General features: G+C 42.3%; 1 protein-coding gene across 2 annotated transcripts; it reads left to right on the forward strand.

The window, feature by feature from the left end:
* The first annotated feature begins 1,305 nt into the window (after positions 1 to 1,305).
* OCIAD2 (OCIA domain containing 2) lies at positions 1,306 to 18,265 on the forward strand. Of its 2 annotated transcripts, XM_008017431.3 has the most exons (7): positions 1,306 to 1,650; positions 3,761 to 3,897; positions 8,162 to 8,258; positions 10,203 to 10,256; positions 14,025 to 14,072; positions 15,180 to 15,297; positions 18,081 to 18,265. In XM_008017431.3, exons 2-7 carry the CDS (start codon positions 3,832 to 3,834, stop codon positions 18,160 to 18,162), a joined length of 465 nt encoding a protein of 154 aa, XP_008015622.1. In that variant the 5' UTR covers positions 1,306 to 1,650; positions 3,761 to 3,831; the 3' UTR covers positions 18,163 to 18,265. The 2 variants fall into 2 exon arrangements, with proteins under 2 accessions (XP_008015622.1, XP_008015623.1); XM_008017432.3 differs by lacking the exon at positions 15,180 to 15,297.
* Positions 18,266 to 22,362: the final 4,097 nt, after the last annotated feature.

Below are 22,362 nucleotides of genomic sequence, written 5' to 3' on the forward strand. Positions count from 1 at the left end.
CAGGCCAGAAAACATTGTCAGCCACGGCAGCCGTAACTGTGTCCAAAGGTATTTGAACCAGAGCCACTCCATCTTGAACAGGGACTGAGTAATATAAGGCTGAAACCTACTGGGCTGCCTTCCCAGGTGGTTTGGCATTCTTAGTCACAGGATGAGATAGAAGTTGGCACAAGGTACAGGTCACAAAGACTGCTGATGAAATAGGACTCAGTAAAGAGGCCGACCAAAACCCACCAAAATCTAGATGGTCATGAAAGTGACCTCTGGTCGTCCTCATTACTCATTAAATGCTAATTTTAATGCAATAGCATGATAAAAGACACTCCCACCAGGGCCATGACAGTTTACAAATGCCAAATGCCATGGCAATGTCAGAAAGTTACCCTATATGGTCTAAAAAGTGAAGAAACCCTCAGTTCCAGGAATTGACCACCCCTTTCCTGGAAAACTCATGAATAATCCACCACTTGTTTAGCATATAATCAAGAAATAACTACAAGTATAATCAGCTGAGCAGCCCACACAGCTGCTCTGCCAATGGAGTAGCCATTCTTTTTTGTTGTTGTTCTTGTTTTTTGTTTTTTGGGATTTTTTTTTGAGACAGAGTCTGGCTTTGTCACCCAGGCTGAAGTGCAATGGCGCAATCTCGGCTCACTGCAACCTCCACCTCCCAGGTTCAAGCGATTCTCCTGCCTCAGCCTCCTGAGTAGCTGGGATTACAGGCGTACCCCACCACGCCTGGCTAACTTTTTGTATTTTTAGTAGAGAGGGCGTTTCAACATGTTGACCAGGCTGGTCTGAACTCCTGAGCTCATGTGATCTGCCTGCCTTTCCCTCCCAAAGTGTTGGGATTATGGGGGTGTGCCACCGTCCCCGGCCTCTTTCTTTACTTCCTTAATAAACTTGCTCTCACTTTAGGGACTCACCCCAGATTCTTTCTTGCGCGAAGTCCAAGAACCCTCGCTTGGCGTCTGGATCGGGACCCCTCTCTGGTAACAAGTAATGTCGGTATTAAAGGTACCCCCACATGTCAACGGCTTCCCTCCACAAGTCAGAGTTGGGGAGGGACAGGAGGCAGGAGGGAACGACAAAGAGCAATGGAAAGAGAAGGCCTGGGAGCCAAGCAGGCCTGGGGTTGACTCCGGGCTCCCTTAGTGGCCTGCACGACTCAGATGACCCGTCTGTGAAGTGCAGGTCACAGTGGGCGCCCCACAGGGCTGCAGAAAGGAGTGCAAAGGTGATGCCCACGCCGGCCCAGGGCGGGGACGCAATACATGGCTGTTGCTGCTATGATTGCCGCAGGAAGGGAGTCATTTGGAAGGCACAAAGGAACTATAACCTACTTGGTGTCGGGACAAGCCTTAAGGACGGGGCGGGGATTCCGGCCAGAGCTAGGTTCCAGCCTGGGTTGCCACCAACAGCGAAAGTGACTGCCAGGTGGCAGTAGGGTGACTTCACCAGCTTAAGTGCTTAGCGGGCAGGCGAGGAGGCGGAGCAAAAGAAGAAAACACAAAGGACGGGGAGGAAGCCCGGGAAACAGGTGGGTTACTCGGGAGGCTGGAGCTGGCCGGCCGTGCAGTCGCGGAGGAGCGAGGCCTGCAGTGCTCGGCCGCGAGGGACTCGGCCTCGGAGGCGACCCTGACCACACAGGTGAGCCCCCGCCCCGGGGGTGTTAACGGCGGGAGGGAGTGGCCTTGGGGGAACGCAGCTCCGCAGGGCAGTCCTTTGAAGGCGGCGCGGCGCAACGTTGGCCGCCCCCCACTCTCCCTTTGCTCTGACCCTGGCGGCCCCGGCGGGGGCTAGGGGCTGGGGAGCGTGGGGTGGCGCTGGCTGCTTCTGGCCAGAGATGGCGGCGGACTCCAGTAGGCTGACTCCCGGCTCCCCCGACTGGACCAGAAAGTGCGGTGTCGCCCGCCCGCCGCCCGGCCCCAGCCGGGCAGGCGCCCCACTCCACTAAGAAGCACCCCCGCCCCCCTTGCTGCGGCGCTCTTTTCTCCGCACGTCCGCCGGTCAGCACCCACGAACCCACGAACCCATGGGTCCCTTCCCCACCACTGAAGAAACAGAGGGTCCCCGGACCACCCCGGCGTGGGGGATGGGAGCTACACCTGCAAGGCAAGACCCTCAGAAGGCTTGCTTTTAGGTGTAGACTGAGGACTAAGTGGGTGCCAGGGGACCTGGCCACCGAAGCTGAGAGGTATCTTTGCCTCCCAATATAGGGCAGCGACCTAATGGCTAAGCAAAGATAATCTAATTTGGTCTGGTCAGCAAAGACTTCCTGGGAATGCTTAGGAAATGGAAGGCGTGCAGGGCAACTCTGACAGCCGCCCCTTCGTGTGTTCAGACTCAGCCTGCTGGGTGCTGAGCGGGGGGCTTTATGGAGCATCCCTCATCCTCATCCTCATCTTCATTCCTGCAACGGCCCCTCACCATTGTTGGTCCATAATGCCCACTTAACAGTGGAGAAAGCTGAGGCACAGACGGATTAAGTCATTTGCACCAAAGCACAGGGATGGCAGGGGGAAAGAGTCGCGATTTGAACTCTGGTCTCTCTGACCCCAGTACTTTCCCATGCAGGGCATTGTGGTGCCCCTGTAATCACATTAGGCACCTGCCATGAAACTTGGTGTGAGTACGGGTCCCCCTGGCTCAAATGCCTGGAAGTTTAGTAACTGATGTAGGAAACAGAATTGTGTATAAGAGGTTCATTTCGCAGAAGAAAAGCAGAGGTAGTGGTGGAGTTCAGGGCTGCAGAATGCAGTGGCCACCGGGGGCAGGAGGAGGCTCAAAGTCCACCTGGATTATGTCCATAATTGCCAGATCCAGGGTCCACTTTTCTAAGCCATGTAATGATGTTGATGATTCACTGCCTCCTTCAGAAATTCCCTCCCCTCTGTATCAGCTATTCCTTCTCAGTCATTTCCTTGGCCTGCTTTTTTTTTTTCTAATATTTCTTTCTTCTCTTTTCGATATTCCCTTGGGCTCAATGTTCATATTCTCCAATACTGTTTTTAGACACACTTGTTCAAGTTCCCTGCTTTAACTTTCATCTCTATGATGGCAGCTCCCAACTTCATTTCTCAAGCCTACCCCTGTTCTGGAACTCCAGACCCAAATTGTCATATATTAACAGTGGCTAATTCCACTGTTTTCCCCCACAGGCACCCAAATCCAACATTTCCAAACCCAAATTTAACATCTCTATCAAAGACGCTAAATTCCCACCAAGGTTCAGGTTCCTGTAACTCCTTGCCTGCACTAGTGCACCACCTTCCAACCTCGTCCTCCTGCCCCAGAGTCCATCTACCCTCCACAGATCCTCCTGAAAGCTTAGGAGTCCTAGTTCCTTTTGTGACCTGACTAGATGGAATGAACCCTGCTTTTTTTTCTTCCCTAGCATCCTGTGCACACCTCGAGGGAACCCTTTTCATGTTGTGTAACTGTTGACTTGTCTATCTCCCCTTTTGGACTGTGAATTCCTTCAGTGGTGATCTTGTCTTATCCTTCTTCATATCCCCTGGCCTGGCACATAATCAACACTCAGTGCACAGTGTGGTATTTCACTCTATTCTAAATCTGATCTGTCCCCATTAGTGAGTGAATGTGTGTGTGCTGGTGGAAGAGGAGCACTAGAAACTGAGTTTGCAGATGGACTAATGACAAAAGGAAAAACAAGTTTTCCAGATAACTCCAGTGGATCCTCAGGATGCTTTTAAGCTTGATACAAACATTCAGTCATGGCATAGTGATTCTCTTCTAGGTTCCTTAGACACTGGGTCAAGGAGTAAGCAGAGGATAAACAACTGGAAGGAGAGCAAATACAAAGTCATCATGGCTTCAGCGTCTACTCGTGGAAACCAAGATAAAGATACCCATTTGCCACCACCAAGCAAGCAGGTATACTTTCATCTTTATTGATCAATTCATTGATTAAGACATGATCTCACACTGTCACCCAGACTTGAGAGCAATCATGGCTCACTGCAGTCTCGAACTGCTGGATTAAGTGATCCTCCTACTTGAGCTTCTCACTTAACTGGGATGAGAGGTACAGGCCCCCATGCCTGGCTAATTTTTTTTGTGGTTAGACATGAGGTCTCACTGTATTGCCCAGGCTGGTCTCAAATACCTGGCCTCAATTAATCCTCCATCTAGGCCTGCCAAAGTGCTGGGATTACAGGCGTGAGCCACCATGCCTGGTCAGGTATACTTTTAATTGCAGGACCTGCCATCTGAAAAAATATGTATCATAGAGGATTTTTATTAAATTTCATCTTTAACCAGTCATCTTATTTTTTTCAGTCTGGCACTTTGTTGGATGGGCTCAGGGAAAATAGGATGGGGAAGGAAAGTGTGTTTTCAGCTGCTTTGAAAAGAAGCTGACATTTAAAATTTAAAATTTTATTTACAAAATCCTTTCTATACTCTTTCCTGTTTGGAATCCAGCCTTACTAACTCTTAGATGAACTGTCAGTAACTGAAGAGGTTTCTGAGAGCAGAGCAAAACTCTTAATAGACTCTAACAGAATTATATATGTTGCTTATTTATTTATATTTATTCATTCATTTATTTTTTAGAGATGGAGGTTCCATTATATTGCCCAGGCTGGTCTCAAAATCCTGAGCTCAAATGATCCTCCCACCTCAGCCTCCCAAAGTGCCAGGATTACAGGTGATATTTTGCTTATTTTTTACATTTTTATTACTGTGAGTAATCACGCTAATCCTATGCTGCTGACAGGTGTTCCTGTTCAGGGTGGCAGAGTCCTTAATTACTAATTAGCTAGCAGATTGAGAACTGAAGTGTTAACATGGAAATAATTTTTCAATTTGTTAGGAATGGATACTGTGTATTTCAGGAATACGTCAATGAAGAAAAGAGAAAGCATTTGATGGGTCAATGACATTCATGTTCAAGCTAAAAATAGTGTATGGAGGCAGTAATTTTCAAGGAGCAAAGTTTAAGCGAGGCAAACAGAAAAATGATAGAAAGTCACAAGGAGAATTATTTGGACACCTGAGTTGCCTCTGTGAAATGGGGAGTCATCAAACATTCATGGCTATACAGAAAATGATAACCAGAGCTCCTTTCGTTTTTGTTTTTGTTTTGAGATGGAGTCTCACTCTGTCATCTAGGCTGGAGTGCTGTGGCACAATCTTGGCTCACTGCAACCTCCACCTCCCGGGTTCAAGCGAATCTCCTATCTCAGCCTCTTGAGTAGCTGGGATTACAGGCACCTGCCACCATGCCCAGCTAATTGTTGTATTTTTAGTAGAGATGAAGTTTCACCATGTTGGCCAGACTGGTCTTGAACTCCTGACCTCAAGTGATCTGGCCGCCTCAGCCTCCCAAAGCCTGGGATTACAGGTTGACTGCAGGACTGGAAGCAATTGTGATAGCCAGGGTGTGTGCATTTGTTTATTTAGGGGGGGCAGTCCTTATTTCTGCCCCAGGCACTGCCAAGAGCAAGAGCAAATATTCACCCTGGGCATCTGGAGGCATGCCTGTGCTGAGGAAGGAAGGTAGGTAGAGACTGAGAGCAACTCCTTCTCCTGCTGCTGTGACTCACCCTGTGACTTACAGCACCTTTGCACTGTGCCTTGGGGAATTGCAGGGAGAGAAGAGGGAGGTTGCCCACTTGGGCTGCTTGTAGAGCTCCACAGACACTGGTGCCAGAGGGTTTCTCCACCCCTTTCATTGACATCATGCGTGTAAAGTGCTTGGCACAGGACCAGGCACATACAAAGTGCTCAAGAAATGGTGACCATCTTGTATATTGACATCTATTTCACAGAAAGAGTCTAAAAAAGACAGTGGCAAGATCAGCACAATCAAACTACGCTTCAAGAGTTAAGGAGCTGCACCTCAACCAGAAAAACACTAAAACCCTGGAGATAAATGGCAAATAACCCACATAAATAATTCACAAACAAGGAAACACAAGTGTGACTTCTATAGTAAGGAACAAGTTAAATTAAAAAAAAAAAAATTAATGGGGCTAGGCATGGTGACTCATACCTATAACCCCAGCACTTTGGGAAGCCAAAGCGGGACAATCACAATCACTTGAGGCCAGGAGTTCAAGACCAGCCTGAGAAACATAGTGAGAACCCCTAACCTATTTAAAAAACATTTTTTTTAATTAGCCAGGCATGATGGTGTGCACCCATAGTCCCAGCTACTCAGGAGGCTGAAGTGGGAGGTTAACTTGAGCCCAGGAGTTCGAGGCTGCAGTGAGCTATGATGGCACCACTATACTCCAGTCTGGGTGACAGAGCAAGACCCTGTCTCTAAAAAAAATAAAAATAAAAATAAAAATAAAAATAAAATGGTCAAAACAGCAAGTGTTACAATATGTTATAACATATATAAATGTTATATATGTATGTATTTTTCCACAAAAAAAATTAATGAGCCAATGTATAAGAAAAGATTACAACCCAGATCCAATTACAGGAATTGCCTGACAACCAGAGGAGAAGGGCAGTGTAGCTGAAAAATATGTAGAGATAGTCAAACACATTCATTATCAAAGAAGTACAAACAAGATAATAAATATTACTTTATACCTATCAGCTTAGAAAACTGGATAATTCCAAGTGTTAGAAAATTCTTTCTTTAACTTGCTTGGAATCTTCTTTACCCATACCTAGCTCTTACACAGGCTACGTAGCCATAAGGGAATGTGCAGGCCCTGCAGGTAGGAGTGGAGACTGCAGTCATTGAAGAGAGTGGTCAGCAAGACTCTGTCACAGTGAGAATATGCACACCCTGAGCTTTACTTCTAGATTCAAGTCTGAAAAATGTTCTCTCATGGGTCCATAGAGGAGCATGAGGTGGTGGGAACTTGGAGGCATTGTGCACAGTTATGTAGCAGTTAGAAGCGGCAGACTAGATGAATACAGCAACATGGGTGGATCTTAAAAGCAAAGAGCTGAGTTGAGAATGTTTTAAGAATAAAATATATAAAACAGTGCTATTTACATTAAAAAGATATAGTCACCCAAAATAATGAACATTTTGCAAGAATGGATAGAAATAAAACATTAAACACTCAGAATGGTTGTGATGGGCAGAGGGGAAGGAGTGGAGAATGTGGACAAGAGCGAGTGATTAAAGCTATGTACCTACAAAGCGAAAGGAATGGTAAAAGATGGGAGTTGGTCTAGATGATAGCATATGAACTTGATTGAAAAAACACTGCAAGTCTGGGCGCAGTGGCTTACGCTTGTAATCCTAACACTTTGGGAGGCCGATGAGGGCAGATTACTTGAGCTCAGGAGTTCGAGACCAGCCTGGGCAACACGGCAAAACCCCATTGTCGCTATAGTCCTAGCTACTAGGGGAGCTGAGACAACAGGATTGCTTGAACCTGGGAGGTGGAGTCTGCAGTGAGCCAAGATCACGCCCTTGCACCCCAGCCCAGGTGACAAATGAGACCCTGTCCAAAAAACAAACCAAAAAAACACTGCAGAACCTACTATGTACCCACAGCAATTAAAATATTTTAAAATTTTTTAATAAACAAATTCCAAAAAATACTACAGAACTAATAAAAATAGTTATGTCAATCATGTCAATAGTTGCACCATAAATTATGTGCACACCACTTATAAATGTGTAAAAAAAATGCCTCCAGACTAAAAGTAAACTATGTCAAATAATAAAAAGCAGTCCACAGTCTAAAAATGCATACAGAAGTTCGTGTACATAGGTTCTCTGAGTGTGATGCTCGATGTCTAAATACTGTGTGCTATAGGGAAAATCTCTTTCCTCACCCAGGAGACAATGTTCAGCTGGGTGTTAAGACCAGTCAGGTGACGAGAGTGAACAGCATTCTAGGTACAGTAAACCACATAGAGGCATGGAGGTAGGGAAGGAAATGTGGCCTCAGCAGGGATTCAACCTGACCACAAATTTGCTGCCTGCGCCAGTCAGTGAATCACTCCCACTCTCCAACTAGAATTCTTCTGCTGTCTAAGTCCATCAGTGTTCCCAGTGAGAAAGCACTCTTGGAAATTTATCATTGCTTTGGGCTGCCTCTGGTACAGAACACACATTGTGTTACAAGTGAAGAGACCTCCCTGTTCACTTCTGGAGAAAACAAATGGGTGATTTTCGGATGATCTCAGTTAGCTCACCATATAACTTTCCTTACAGAGCCTGTTGTTTTGTCCAAAATCAAAACTGCACATCCACAGAGCAGAGATCTCAAAGATTATGCGAGAATGTCAGGAAGAAAGTTTCTGGAAGAGAGGTAATTGTACTTAACATTGTATTTGCGGCAGTAAACTGCCTAAATATTCATATTAGAATTGTGGTAATGACTTACGTTTGAGCAGAGACTTTGCATAAATATCTGATGAACTCTGATATTCAGGGATGTTTACAGTTTAAATCCAAGTTCAGACCTTTTTTAAGGCAGAGATAATATCTGATTAAGGAGCACTTTACCTCACTTAGCAAAAAATGATGCACACGTAATTCTTCCCTTTACCAAGAATATGTGACCAAGAATGTGTACCAAGACAATTATTTAGAATTTGTTGATTCCCAAAGAGTAGACCTTCCTACATTCTGCTGGACTCTAAGTTTCACAGGGTTCAGAAATAATGTCAAGTTCATCTGGAACTTCATTCTATAGCCTAGCACAGTGCCCTGTTCATAGAAATACCTAATCGATATTTTTCAAATGAATGAAAAATGGCCACGTTCCATTAATACTTCTCTTACACTGTCTCTGAAATAACATTTTCAGCTGAGTCACTTCCTCTTTCTGAGCCTGCCTCACATAAGACAATCAGGCTGTGCATTAAGGTCTCTTCCAATTAAAAAAATGTGTAATTCAGTATTTGAAAATGGCATAGTAGAACCTGTAGATACAGTCTTGATATTTTGCAACATTGCTGATGTGTGGATAATGTATACTTTGAAATACTCATTTTGATTTCTTAAGTCATTCAAATTTAGTATCACCTGTTTTGGAAATAACACTAGAAGTTGATATTCATTATACATTATAGGATTACTGACTGTGCTTCTAGAAATTCATGTGTTTTCTGACAACCTATGAGTTGTCAGAAAATTTAATTGGGCCCTAGTAGACTAACACTTCAGTATGACCCATTTGCCCACTATAGGGTAGCTATGAGTGGAAAAATTGGTTGCTATTTGATCTGTCTTGGTTGAACTAGAAAGAGCTACATGTTTATCACTACTCTCTGCTTTTGAAAGAAGTTATTTGACACATATTGATGGACAGAACTAGAAACTGCCTTTCCCAGACTAAATTTCCTGTTTTAAAATTATAGCTAAACATTACACATGTTTAACATGAACATAGTCATCTTGTGATCTTTAATTTGGATCTTCAGGCAAATACAAATTGTAAGACAAAATGTCATGAAAAAGAAAAAGAAAGACAAGGAACTGTCCTAGACTAAATCAAATAGGAGAATATGTGTAATGTATGATCCCTGAATTTCTGAGTTGGAAAAAGCCCACAGCTATTGGGCCAGTTGGAGAGATTTGAATAATGATTGTGTATAAGTTAATATAATTTTTTGAGTACGAGTGTTCAAGAAATATAAATGTTTTGACCATGCTAATGGTGGTGTAATTACGTAGGGAAACATTCTAGTTTTTAGAAGACACCTGCTGAAGTATTTAGTGACAGAGTCATAATGTTTGCAAATCTCAAATGACTCAGACAAAAAAGGAAAAATTAGATAAAGCAAATTTGGCAAAATGTTCACAATTAATGAATCTAGATGAAAGGTATGTAGGAGTTTATTGTATTGCTTTTTAACATTTGTGTAGGATTGAAAATTTCAAAATACACACATAGCTAAAGGCAACTCCCAAATTCAACAGGTAAATGTACATATATCCTAAGATGCCTTTATTATATGTAGTGCTTAGAATCTTGTGCATGATGGCATTCAGTACAAGTGGATGTTAGACATGAAGTAGAATAGGGTTCAAATTAATGCTGTGCCTCAGGGTAAGTGACTGGGGAAGATTCCAAGAAAATTCTCCATACTGCACTTAATAAATATTTGTTGAATAAGTAAAATAACAAATGAACAAAAATTCACTGCCAAGGAAAGTAAGAGAAAAAACTCAGAATCATTCTCCCTAACTTCTCGGTGAGGTGCCAATTTTTAAAATACCAATATTGAAGGACATTTTTGCTTTACAGCTCTGCCTTTTTCTCTTGTAAGCATGCTTGTCACCCAGGGACTAGTCTACCAAGGTAAGATTCTATATTTGTTAAATAATCTAATTTCAGAGAGCCCAGTTTTCTGTGACCCTCCTGGAAGCTTTTTGGCTCTTGACATTTATTTTTTGGTGAAGGATGTTTTTCCACAGACTTCTGTCTATTTTCAGCCTAAGTTCCTATCTCCCCAGAAAGCATCCTAATCCCCAGAATTAGTGAATATATTAGGTTACATGGCAAAAGGAAATTAAAGTTGCAGATGGAATTAAGGTTGTTAATCACCTGACCTTAAAATAGGGAGAGTATCCTGGGTGATCCAAGTGGGCCCAGTGCAATTGAAAGGGTCCTTAAAAGTGAAAGGCAGGATCTGAAGGTAGAATCAGAGAGGTGGCAATTTGAGGCCTCAGCTCAACATTGTTGGCCTTGAAGATGGAGGAAGGGACCATTAGTGGAGGAATGTGGGCAGCCTCAAGAAGCTAGAAAGGCAAGAAACCCTCGAGCCTCCAGATAGGAATGCAGCCCATTTAAGGAACACAGTTAAAACCTTGGTTTTCATCCGGCGAGACCCATTTTGACCTCAAGAACTGTAAGATAATAAATTTGCTTCATTTACAGGAACAACAGAGAAGCAATCCTGTGCCTTTCTCTGTGCCGGAGTCCAGTGTCTCCCAGGGCCTCTGTATATGGTTAGACAGACGGTTCCCTGCACAAATAAGGATGTTCCAGGGAGAAGGTGGGGGAAACTGAAATCCACCCTAAGCTGTGTCCACCATGCCATTTCTTTTGGCAAGAGGCTGCATCTGCCTGAGGAGGGCACCCTGTCTCCTCCATACAAGAGACCGTAAGGGCCAGCAGCTGCCTTGCATCTCCCCTCATAACCTCTCTCTGCCTCTTAGCATTTTCCTGTTTTCCTCTCTGTTCTTTCTTCTTCATCTCCTCCCTGTCTCCACCTGACCAGAGAACCCAGAGACATTCCTTAGTCCACAGGTGGCAAGAAGGCACCTTATCCTGTTTAAGCCCATTTTATCAAACACTGTTGATTAACACCATTTTGCTTTATTTTTATTATTATTTTTTTTAATGAGACAAGGTCTTGCTATGTTGCCCAGGCTGTCCTCAAACTACTGGGCTCAAGCAATCCTCCCCTCTAGACCTCCTGAGTACCTGGGATTATAGGCACGTGTCACCATGCCTGGCTTCTGATTATCAGGATTTTATGGGGGTCTTGGGGTTTTGTTTTGTTGGTTTTTTGTTTATTTGTTTGTTTTTGAGACAGGGTCTCGCCTTCATCCACTGCAGTGATATAATAATGGCTCCCTGCTGTCTCAACTTCCTGGGCTCAAGTGACGCTCCCATCTCAGCTTCCCAAGTAGCTGGGTCTATAGACACATGCCACCACACCCAGCTAATTTTTTTTTTTTTTTTAATTTTTGCAGAGACAGTGTCTCACTATATTGCCCAGGCTGGTCTCAAACTCCTGAGCTCAAGTGATCCTCCCACCTCAGCCTCCCAAAGTGCTGGGATTACAGGTGTGAGCCATCACACCCAGGCTTGATTACCAGGATCTTAAAAGGAACATTTGTACCAGTAAATATGAGGGAAGAAGTCCTAGTTCTTTTCTGAGTCCCAAAAACCACATGTCACATAGCTAGGAGAATCCCACTTTGACCAGTATCATTCTTGTCCATAAAGGTCATGTATTAAATATGATTGTATTTTTACAATTTGAAGATAGCATTTTTCAGATCATTTTTGACACAGATAAAAATATTGGGGCTGGGACATCTATGGGGATTATGAGTTTTTTGTTTGTCTGTTTGTTTTTGAGACGGAGTCTCACTTTGTCACTCAGGCTGGAGTGCAGTGGCATGATCTGGGCTCACTACAACCTCTACCTGCTGGGTTCAAGCAATTTTCCTGCCTCAGCCTCCATAGTAGCTGGGATTGCAGGCCTGTGCTACCACATCCTGCTGATTTTTGTATTTTTAGTAGAGACAGGGTTTCACCATGTTGGGCAGGATGGTCTCAAACTCCTGACCTCAAGTGATCTGCCCACCTCAGCCTCCCAAAGTGCTGAGATTGCAGGCAAGAGCCACCACACCCGGCCCAGATTATGTTTTATAACTATTAAACTACTCCAAATCTACTGCTTGTGGTGTGAATGTCCCCTTCAAAATTCAGGGTGAAATTTATCCGCCATTGTAACAGTATCAAGAGGTGCAGCCTTTAAGAGGTTATGAGGGCTCCACCCTCATGAACAGATTAATACCATTATCATGGGAGTGAGTTCCTGATAAAAAGGATATGTTCAGCCTCTCCTCTTGCTCTCTGTTTCCTACACTTCCTTGCCATGGATAACCCTCATAAATGCCAGCTCTATGCTCTTAGATTTCTCAGCCTCCAGAAGTGTGAGCCAAGTGAACTTCTGTTCTTTATAAATTATCCAGCCTGTGATATTCTGTTATAGGAGCAGAAAACAGACCAAGACATCTACCATTTTTTGCGTCTATGCTAACATATTTTTTCGGAGTTTAATATCAGTTTTCTATAACATCTCTAACAAATTACCACAAACAGAGTGACATAAAACAACACAAATGTATTATCTTATAGTTCTTGGAAATCAAAATTCTGAAATGGGTCTCACTGGGCTAAAATCAAGGCATCACCGCAGCTGTGTTCCTTCTGGAGGCTCGTGGGCATCCTTTTCCTTTCCAGCTTCTAGAACCATGCATATTTCTCAACCGGTGGCCCCTTCCTATGACCGTAAAGTCAGCAACATTGAGCCATGTTCTTCTCTTGCTGCCATCTCTCTGTCCTGTCACGTTTCCTCTTCCACACCGAAGGATCACATTGGGCCCACGTTGAGCATCTCTCTCTTTTAAAGTCATCTGATTAGCAACATCAGTTCCATTTTCTACCTTAATCCCCCTTTTGGGACCTAATACATTCACCTTTTCCAGGAATTCAGATGTGGGTATCTCTAAAAGGCCATTATTCTAACTACCACGAGTTGTACTGTTTGCATTGTAAAATAATGATATACACTGTGAATCTCCAAATGGAAACTCTCTATGTTGAGTTACTTAAAAAGAAAAGAGGGTGCACATGTACCCTAACTTAAAGTATAATTTTTTAAAAAAAGAGGATGATGACTAATCTCTTTGAACACTGTTGTCAGCCCTACCTTTGCTTGATGTCTTTGAATCAGTCTTGAATTGTCTGTTTCATATTATTTTTCTACACATTACAGCTAATATTTATAATTTGCCTAAAATGACTATCTGGCAGTTAAATTCAACTGAGAGTTGAATCATAACTCCTTTAAGATCCTTTTTTTTTTCGTTTTTCCTTTTTTTTTTTTTTTTTTTTTTTTTTTGAGATGGAGTCTCGCTCTGTCACCCAGGCTGGAGTGCATTGGTGCCATCTCAGCTCACTGCAACTTCTGCCTCCTGGGTTCAAGCGATTCTCCTGCCTCAGCCTCCCAAGCAGCTGGGATTACAGGCACCCACCATCATGGCTGGCTAATTTTTGTATTTTTTTAGTGGAGACGGGGTTTCACCATGTTGGCCAGGCTGGTTTCGAACTCCTGACCTCAGGTGATCTGCCCGCCTCAGCCTCCAAAGTGCTGGATTACAGGTGTGAGTGACTGTGCCCGGCCAAGATCATCTTTCTAAAGTCAGAATATGTATACATTTAAGAAATTATATGTCTTAAATTTTGGAGGCTTCTTTATACTTTAAGAATAACTTATAATTTAAGTTATAAAATGAAATAATAATGTATTTCTGTATTACTCCTTAGGTTATTTGGCAGCTAATCCTAGATTTGGATCATTGCCCAAAGTTGCACGTAAGTCACAGAAATAAAAAAGCAAGCCAAGTGTGGTGGCTCACATCTGTAATCCCAGGAATTTGGGAGGCTGAGGCGGGTGGATTGCTTGAGTCCAGGAGTTCCAGACCAGCCTGGGCAACATGGTGAAACCTTGTATCTATTTTAAAAAATAATAAATAAAATTTTGAAAAAAAAAAAAAGACATTACTAGCAACTGGAGATATGAATGTCCAGCTTAACTAAACTGCCTATATTGACTTTTTAAAAAATCAACCTCTATTTTCTGCTACTCTGCATTTCTTAGTTCCCTCAACACTTTCTGATATACAGCTTAGCAGTAGGGACTTCTTCTTAGACCATCCTTAAAGCATGGACTAAGAAGGACTGGAAGGATATATAATGAGATTATTAGTAGCAGAGCCTCTGAATGATAGATCCTTTATGGATTTTTATTTTCCTCTTTTGCCCTGGCCAGTCTTTTCAAAATGTTTTCTACAATGGATATAAAAAATGAGTAATTTTTAAGAATCAGGGGATTTCTAATAATAGAGTAACCACAAACTTGGGGTTTCATCTTCCTTCACCTAGTTTCAACAGATGTTTTATGTACAAAAAGGACACATTTTAGTTGATAGTCTGAAACCGCATTCATTCCTAGCAGGAGGAACAGATTTGAGATCTCTTCCATAGGAGGGTCCCTCTCCCTCGTAGGCAAGATAGACTGAAACTCTCCACTACTCCAAGGCCATAAGGAAGATTAGGGGCATTTCTACCCAGTGATTTGGAAGCTGCCTATAGCCACAACCCAGCCACCTTCCCCTGCCCCAGTGGCCTCAACCATTTGCTTGACAGGTAGGCCCTCTCTGGCCATCTGTCTCCAGGACAGCACTGTGGCTTGCTCTGTCCTGCCCCTTCCACCACCAGTTCAAAGTTGAGATGGGGAAGTCTCCAGTTCCCAATCCTGTTCTTTTCTAATAGAGACTTCCTTCTCAGAGTCTTCATTCATTGATTTAGCATGGTCCTTTTAATTTTAAAATTACCAGCGTTAATTTTTAAAACTCTGGAAGATAACTAATGGAGAAGATTCTCAACCTTTAAATGACCTCTCCCAACCTGCTTTTACAGTTGCTGGTCTCTTGGGATTTGGCCTTGGAAAGGTATCATACATAGGAGTATGCCAGAGTAAATTCTATTTTTTTGAAGATCAGCTTCGTGGGGCTGGTTTTGGTCCACAGCATAACAGGTTTGTAATCTGTTTGGTTGAGGGATTGTAATGTAATTATAAGAAATTAAATGAAAGATTATTCATTATTTAGAATATTAAACACACTTTTTAAAATTCACATGTTAAAAAAGTTTTAATCCTCAAGTTTAGCATTGACTTTGTTACTACACTTACCAATTTCATTTGTTTGATAAATATTTAACGGGAACCTACTGTGTTCAAACATTGTACAAGTTTCTAAAGAATTCCTCAATGAGCAGTTATGGCTTCCACCATCACAGAGTTACACAAAACTTTAACAGGTTTCTTTACTGCAGGGCTTCTCAGAGCTTTTTCTATGTTAATACTGCATATATCATGATTCTCTATAGGGGAAATAGGCAGTATGACTTTGGAGTTAATGGCATCACCTCTGCTGTTATAGTACTTGGGTTGAAAACCAGTTCTACCGCTTAAATAAGTTGTGTGACCCTGCAAGTTTCTTAAGCTCTCTGATCTTCAATTTCCTTATCTGTATAAAATAGTGATCAGGATAGTTTTTATGAGATGTAAAGAATAGAAATGATTATTCGTGACACTCAGTAAGTGCTCAGTAAACATTAGCTATTTTTACTATAGTAGTTACCAGATTAGTGTTGGGAACACATTTCTCTAAAGACCCCTCACTGGTCACAGTGGGTTCTATCTGAGAAGCAGCACAATATGATGAAAACAAACTGGACTAGAAGTCAAAACACTCAAGTTCTTTTTCTAACTATGTGACTTTGGAAAGCCATGTTCCCTAGTCCTGTAGTAATAGATGGGCCCTTCAATACTGTCTCTTTCTGATGAGCTGCATGAGACCCAAAGAGCTGTAGAGACCTTCTGAAGGTGACATCATTAGCAGTGGGTGGAAAAGGGTCTTTCACCTCAGATCATCTGTTTTCCAAACCCTTACTCTTCCCATTGCAGAAGCAAGGCCACCAGAGAATCATTAATTCCATTTTTACAGACAACACCAACTTAAGTCCATCCTTGCTAAGTTGTGTTTTAGAGTCAGCTTGCTGAGGAGGAATTGACCACATGATTCTGGTCTGTGTAGGAAAAGAAAGAAAAAGTATCACAAGTAAAGGAGAGAATTTTGTTGACTGCTTCCTCTTCCTCTTCAATTTCAGGAGTGTCTTTTGCAGTTAACCAACTTTGGATTTCAGAATAATTATGAACACAAGACTGAAATCTACATTTTTCAGACAATGTCCATTGTGAAAGGAGGTGACTGAAGTAACTAGTTTCCAGGGCTCCTTTAAGCTCTGCGTTCTGTGGTTTCATTTTGCCTTCCCACTGCCAGCCACAGCAGCCCCACTCTGGGCTTGCATTCATAGCTGATAACCAATTGCTATGCCCTATGTGAAGGGCCATTACCAGCAAATCTGAGAGGCAATAATTCACAAAGCTATTTGATTTCTTAATTAAGGGAAAGTAGAGTGGGGCACTTAACTAAGTTGAGGTGGAGGGGAGCGTTAAGGAATAGGCATTAAGGACTTCTTGGAGTAGGTGATGATGCTTGACTTGAATCTTAATAGATTCAAGTAGTAGTAGCTACAGCAGAAGCTATGACAAGAGGAGATATAGCAGGAGCTATGGCTATAGTAGGAGCTATAGCAGGAGCTATGGCTATAGTAGGAGCTATAGCAGGGTTGAAGAAGGGGATTCCAGGCCAGGAATAGTATGTAGAGAAGAGAAATTTTCATTTTTAAAGGGAACCATAAATACATCCTACGGTTGGAGCATAAAGAGCTATTGGGAAAGGCAGAGAACAAGCTGGAAGTCCAGGCAGGTAGAAGTCAGCCCCTGAAGGAATTTATGCCATGCTAAGGATTTTCACTTCATTCTCAAAGCAATGGGGGGAAATAAGTGAGAGAAAGGGGTTCCTCATCCATCTCTTCAGGGTTTTACAGTAGCAGTTTCTGGCCTTGCTACCTTCGAAGTAATCCTTCCCACCCAGGCCAGATTGAATGAGTTTTCTATCATTCAAAACACATCCTATCACTGTCCTGCATAAAGTTATCCTGTTGCCAACTCCTCATAGGAGTAAATGTTTGTTGAATTTGTAAGATTATAAAACTTTAATGCAAGAAGGGACTCGACATCTATTCCATATTCAAATGTGAATATTATTCTAGAATGAAGTTGTGCATTTTCCTTGGTATCCTAAGGAAACTGGGACAAGTTCGGCAAACTATAAACCAGAAATTCTGGAAGTATCATTTTTTTAATTTAAAAAATTATGTGTGTGTATATATATGTGCACATGTGTGTCCAAACCTAACTCCATAGGCATATAGTTTAATCCTGGATCAACGCACTGTGTTTATAATTTTTATGCTATTGTTAGAAATTACTTGAATTCAAAAAGAATCAAGATGTTCAAACCCTGCCTGACCCTGACCACAAATACAACCATCTGTTTCAACATAAAGCTCATTATTGGCTTTTTGGGGGGTGAAATATTGGGGGCCATAAACCAAGCAACTCCTATTATTTCTGAAAAAACAAGACTAGTGAACTTTAGCATAGACTATATATCTAATATTGTTTTAAAGGCAGGTGCAGTGGTTCATGCCTGTAGTCTCAGCTACTCAAGAGGGGTGGGTGAGAGGATCCCTTGAGCCCTCGAGACCAACCTGGGCAACATAGACAGACTATTCCCCCATCTCTATTTTAAAAATTATGTTAAAATAATAAGAATAATAATATTATGTAAAGACTAGAGCTTCCAGTGTCAAAGTACAAACCACTGTCTATTTTTGCTTCTCTTCTAGGCACTGCCTGCTTACCTGTGAGGAATGCAAAATAAAGCATGGATTAAGTGAGAAGGGAGACTCTCAGCCTTCAGCTTCCTAAACTCTGTGTCTGTGACTTTCGAAGTTTTTTTAAACCTCTGAATTTGTAAACATTTAAAATTTCAAGTGTACTTTAAAATAAAATACTTCTAATGGAACAAAAATATCGTGTCTGTCACTCACTGAAATGTATTCCATGGAAGGCTCTGAAGTGAACTAAACATTACATGTTTTTCTACTCTTTAAGAACATGTTGGGGCATGGCGCAGAGGCCGAGGCAGACAGATCATTTGAGGTCAGGAGTTCATGACCAGCTTGGCCAACATGGTGAAACCCTGTCTCTGCTAAAAATATAAAAATTAGCCAGGCGTGGTGGCACATGCCTGTAATCTCAGCTACTGAGATGGAGGCTGAGGCAGGAGAATCGCTTGAACCTGGGAGGTAGAAGTTGCAGTAAGCAGAGATTGTGCCACTGCACACCAGCCTGGGTGGCAGAGCTAGACTCCATCTCATACACACACACACACACACACACACGCAAAACATGTTAGAAATCCTCACACATACAAATGACATTGCCCCCCCACCAACTTGCTTACAGCTAAATAAGATAATTAAGTCTTCTCAGATTAGCCTCTATCCTTTCTTTTACTCTGCTTTTTTTTCCCAGTGTTTTAAGTTCTCTGATAGAGAACTGGAATTAATGTTGAAGAAGTTAGGAAGTCATGACCCCAAGAAAATTAATGTGTATGGAGATAGAAACAGGTCAAGACAGTCTTACAGCTATGAGGAGTGCTTCCTAAAATGTAGGGGCAACATTTTTAACTTAGTGAAAAGTGTTTCATTGGAAAGTGTCATAATATGAATCAACTATCCTTTCAGTGCTCCAGGTGACCTTATGGTTTGACAGTATGGTTCAGCAGTGGAGTTTGGAAGTGACTGTTATCTTTTTTTTTTGAGACAGGGTCTTGCTCTGTCACCCAGACTGGAGTGCAGTGGCATGATCATAGCTCACTGCAGCCTCGACCTCCCAGGTTCAAGCCACCCTCCCACCTCAGCCTCCCAAGTAGCTAGGACTACAGGTGTGTGCCACCATGCCCTCTATTTTTGTAGTTTTGTAGAGATGGGGTTTTGCCATGTTTCCCAGACTGGTATTGAACTCCTGAGCTCAAGCAACCCACCTATCTCTGCCTCCCAAAGTGCTGGAATTACAGGTGTGAACCACCATGCCTGGCCTCATTGTCTTTAGGTTATCTGCTTAGCTAATGGGCACATGCTCATGGGCAGCCCTCAAGAATGGGGTTCTTTTATATACTACTAGTTGCCTGAAACAAAAAACACAGCTTCCCAAACTGTTTCTCATTGCGCCCAAGGAACAGCTTATTTATGGGAGGAATCACTGGAATAATTAATACATGGAATGATAAATTTAGAATTCTAGGGAGTTCAGAGGTAGCCAGTGCAACTCCAGGAGTTGGACTCCTATTCTCCTGTCAGATTTGTTGCATGAAAATAACAACAACAAAATCCGGCAGGGTGTGGTGGCTCACACCTGTAATCCTAACACTTTGGGAGGCAAGGCAGGCAGATCACCAGAGGAGTCTGAGACCAGCCTGGCCAACATAGTAAAACACTGTCTCTACTAAAAATACAAAAAATCAGTCAGGCGTGGTGGTGCATGCCTGTAATCCCAGCTACTGGGGAGGCTGAGGCATGAGAATCTCTTGAATTAGAGAAGCAGAGGTTGCAGTGAGCCAAGATAGTGCCACTGCACTCCACTCTGGGCAACAGAGTGAGACTGTCTAAAAAAAAAAAAAAAAATTAGGAAAAAAAAGAAATTCTTCCATGTGGGAACCTTTTGTTTTAGATGTGACAGGTTGTCTGAGCCCTACAGAAACACTACTCTTGCTTCTTTGCAACTTCTCAGAAGAATACTTTATACATGTGTCACCATTTATATCAATATATAGGCAAGGTGCAGTGGCTCACGCCTGTAACCCCAGCACTTTGGGAGGCCAAGTGGATCACTTGAGGTCAGGAGTTTGAGAGCAGCCTGGCCAACATGATGAAACCCCACCTCTACTAAAAATACAAAAATTAGCCGGGTGTGGTGGCACATGCCTGTAGTTCCAGGTACTCAGGAGGCTAAGGCAGGAGAATTGCTTGAACCCACGAGGCAGAAGTTGCAGAGAGCAGATAGTGCCACTGCACTCCAGCCTGGGTGACAGAGCAAGACTCTATCTCAAAATAAATAAATAAATAAATAAATATATTTATATACACACTTATATACATAAGGGGTGTGTGTACGTACATGTTTGGGATATATATAAGGGGTGCGTGTATGTACACGTTTGGGTTTTACTTAATACATCTTGAACATGTATTTTGGAAGTTAAAAGAGAAACTTTATTAAAAGTTAATTGTTTACATGAAATATTTTTTTTTAAACCTCAAATTATACAGAAGTTTTAATTTTTACATGAACATTAAGTGTAAGCCTCTTTTTATATTACGTATCCTATTTTTTTCAGTCCATTAAGTTTTATTTCTGTAAATCGGAATGCAAAGCCAATATCCTAGTATCTTAAATGCAAGTTTAACTCTTGGCTCTGATAACTAGCAGTTGGTGACTCTTTGTCATCTCAGCTACTGTCAAAAATTCAGAATTGGGCACATTTATTTCCTACTTGCCAGAAAATGATTTCCCAGGGATCAGAACATTTCACGTTGCTTAGCACAGCAAATCAATGTAAAAAATCTATTCCAAGGTACTCGGGAAAGATACATGTATTTTATTTATTTTTATTTATTTATTATTTATTTATTTATTTATTTATTTATTTATTTATTTTTGAGACGGAGTCTTGCTCTGTCGCCCAGGCTGGAGTGCAGTGGTGCAATCTCAGCCCACTGCAAGCTCTGCCTCCCGGGTTCATGCCATTCTCCTACCTCAGCCTCCCAAGTAGGTGGGACTACAGACACCTGCCACCAAGCCCGGCTAATTTTTTGTATTTGTAGTAGAGATGGGGTTTCATCGTATTAGCCAGCATAGTCTCGATCTCCTGACCTCGTGATCCACCCGCCTCAGCCTCCCAAAGTGCTGGGAATACAGGGGTGAGCCACTGCGCCCAGCTGACACATTTATTATTGTTTAAAGGAGCATTGTTTTTACTGCTGACATCTTCGTATTTCTTCTCAATCAAATTGGGTTTATTGCTTGGGCTTTCTACTTTTCCTACGTACAGAAGTTATTCATTGAAGCATTTTATCATGGCAATCTATCTTACAGTGAAAGAAAATCAATAAGGAAAAAACCGGAAGTTCATCCAAGAGGCTTTGATTATTCTGCTGCCTATTTTTTGGGGGGTTTTTGTTTTGTTTTGTTTTGTTTTGCTAAGGGGGACAGAATCTCACTCTGTCGCCCAGGCTGCAGTTCAGTGGCACAATCTCGACTCACTGCAACCTCTGCCTCCCAGGTTCAAGTGATTCTCCTGCCTCAGCCTCCTCAGTAGCTGAGATTACAAGCACGCACCACCACGGCCGGCTAAATTTTTGGCATTTTTAGTGGAGACAGGGTTTCACCATGTTGGCCAGGTTGGTCTCCAACTCCTGACCTCACAGGCATGAGGCACCACGCCCAGCTGCCTATGTATTGTGCATATTGGAAAGCTAGTACCTGGTGGAGAATGTCTGTTTCTTGTGTTAAAGGAACAGCACCTGCCTTTTGACATTTCACCATTACCAACACTCATCACAATGCTGGTCACAAGCTTATGAAAGCAGTATCTTCATGATTTAAAAAAAAAAAAGCCTTGGAAAAGAACAGCAAAATAAAATTGTAGATAAACTCACGTGAAGGAAAGAATGATGAGACTACACGGTAGTAAAAGTTGGATGTCTAACCAATTTTATTGGCAAACTTTCCCTAGGATGATATGGACTGACATTCTACAGTGAAGAAAATGCAAACCATCCCCTTATTTTGAATTTGATGAATGGAATTTAAAATGTAACATTACTTTGTCCATGGATGCACTTATAAGAAGAGACAAACTTGATATCTGAAATCAGCAAACCTTGTCTAACACATTGTAGTTCCTCTAGATAACATAATAAAATGTTTTTAACAGAGGGTAATGACACTAATGAAAATAAGATTCAACCAGAAAACACCAAAATGATTTCCTTGACTCCATGCACCCCTGTGGCACTCCTGTGACACCTAGAAATGTGTTTCTTTCTTGGCTTACATACAAGT

The sequence above is a fragment of the Chlorocebus sabaeus genome, chromosome 27, assembly GCF_047675955.1.
Source record: "Chlorocebus sabaeus isolate Y175 chromosome 27, mChlSab1.0.hap1, whole genome shotgun sequence".
Classification (NCBI taxonomy): Eukaryota; Metazoa; Chordata; class Mammalia; order Primates; family Cercopithecidae; genus Chlorocebus; species Chlorocebus sabaeus.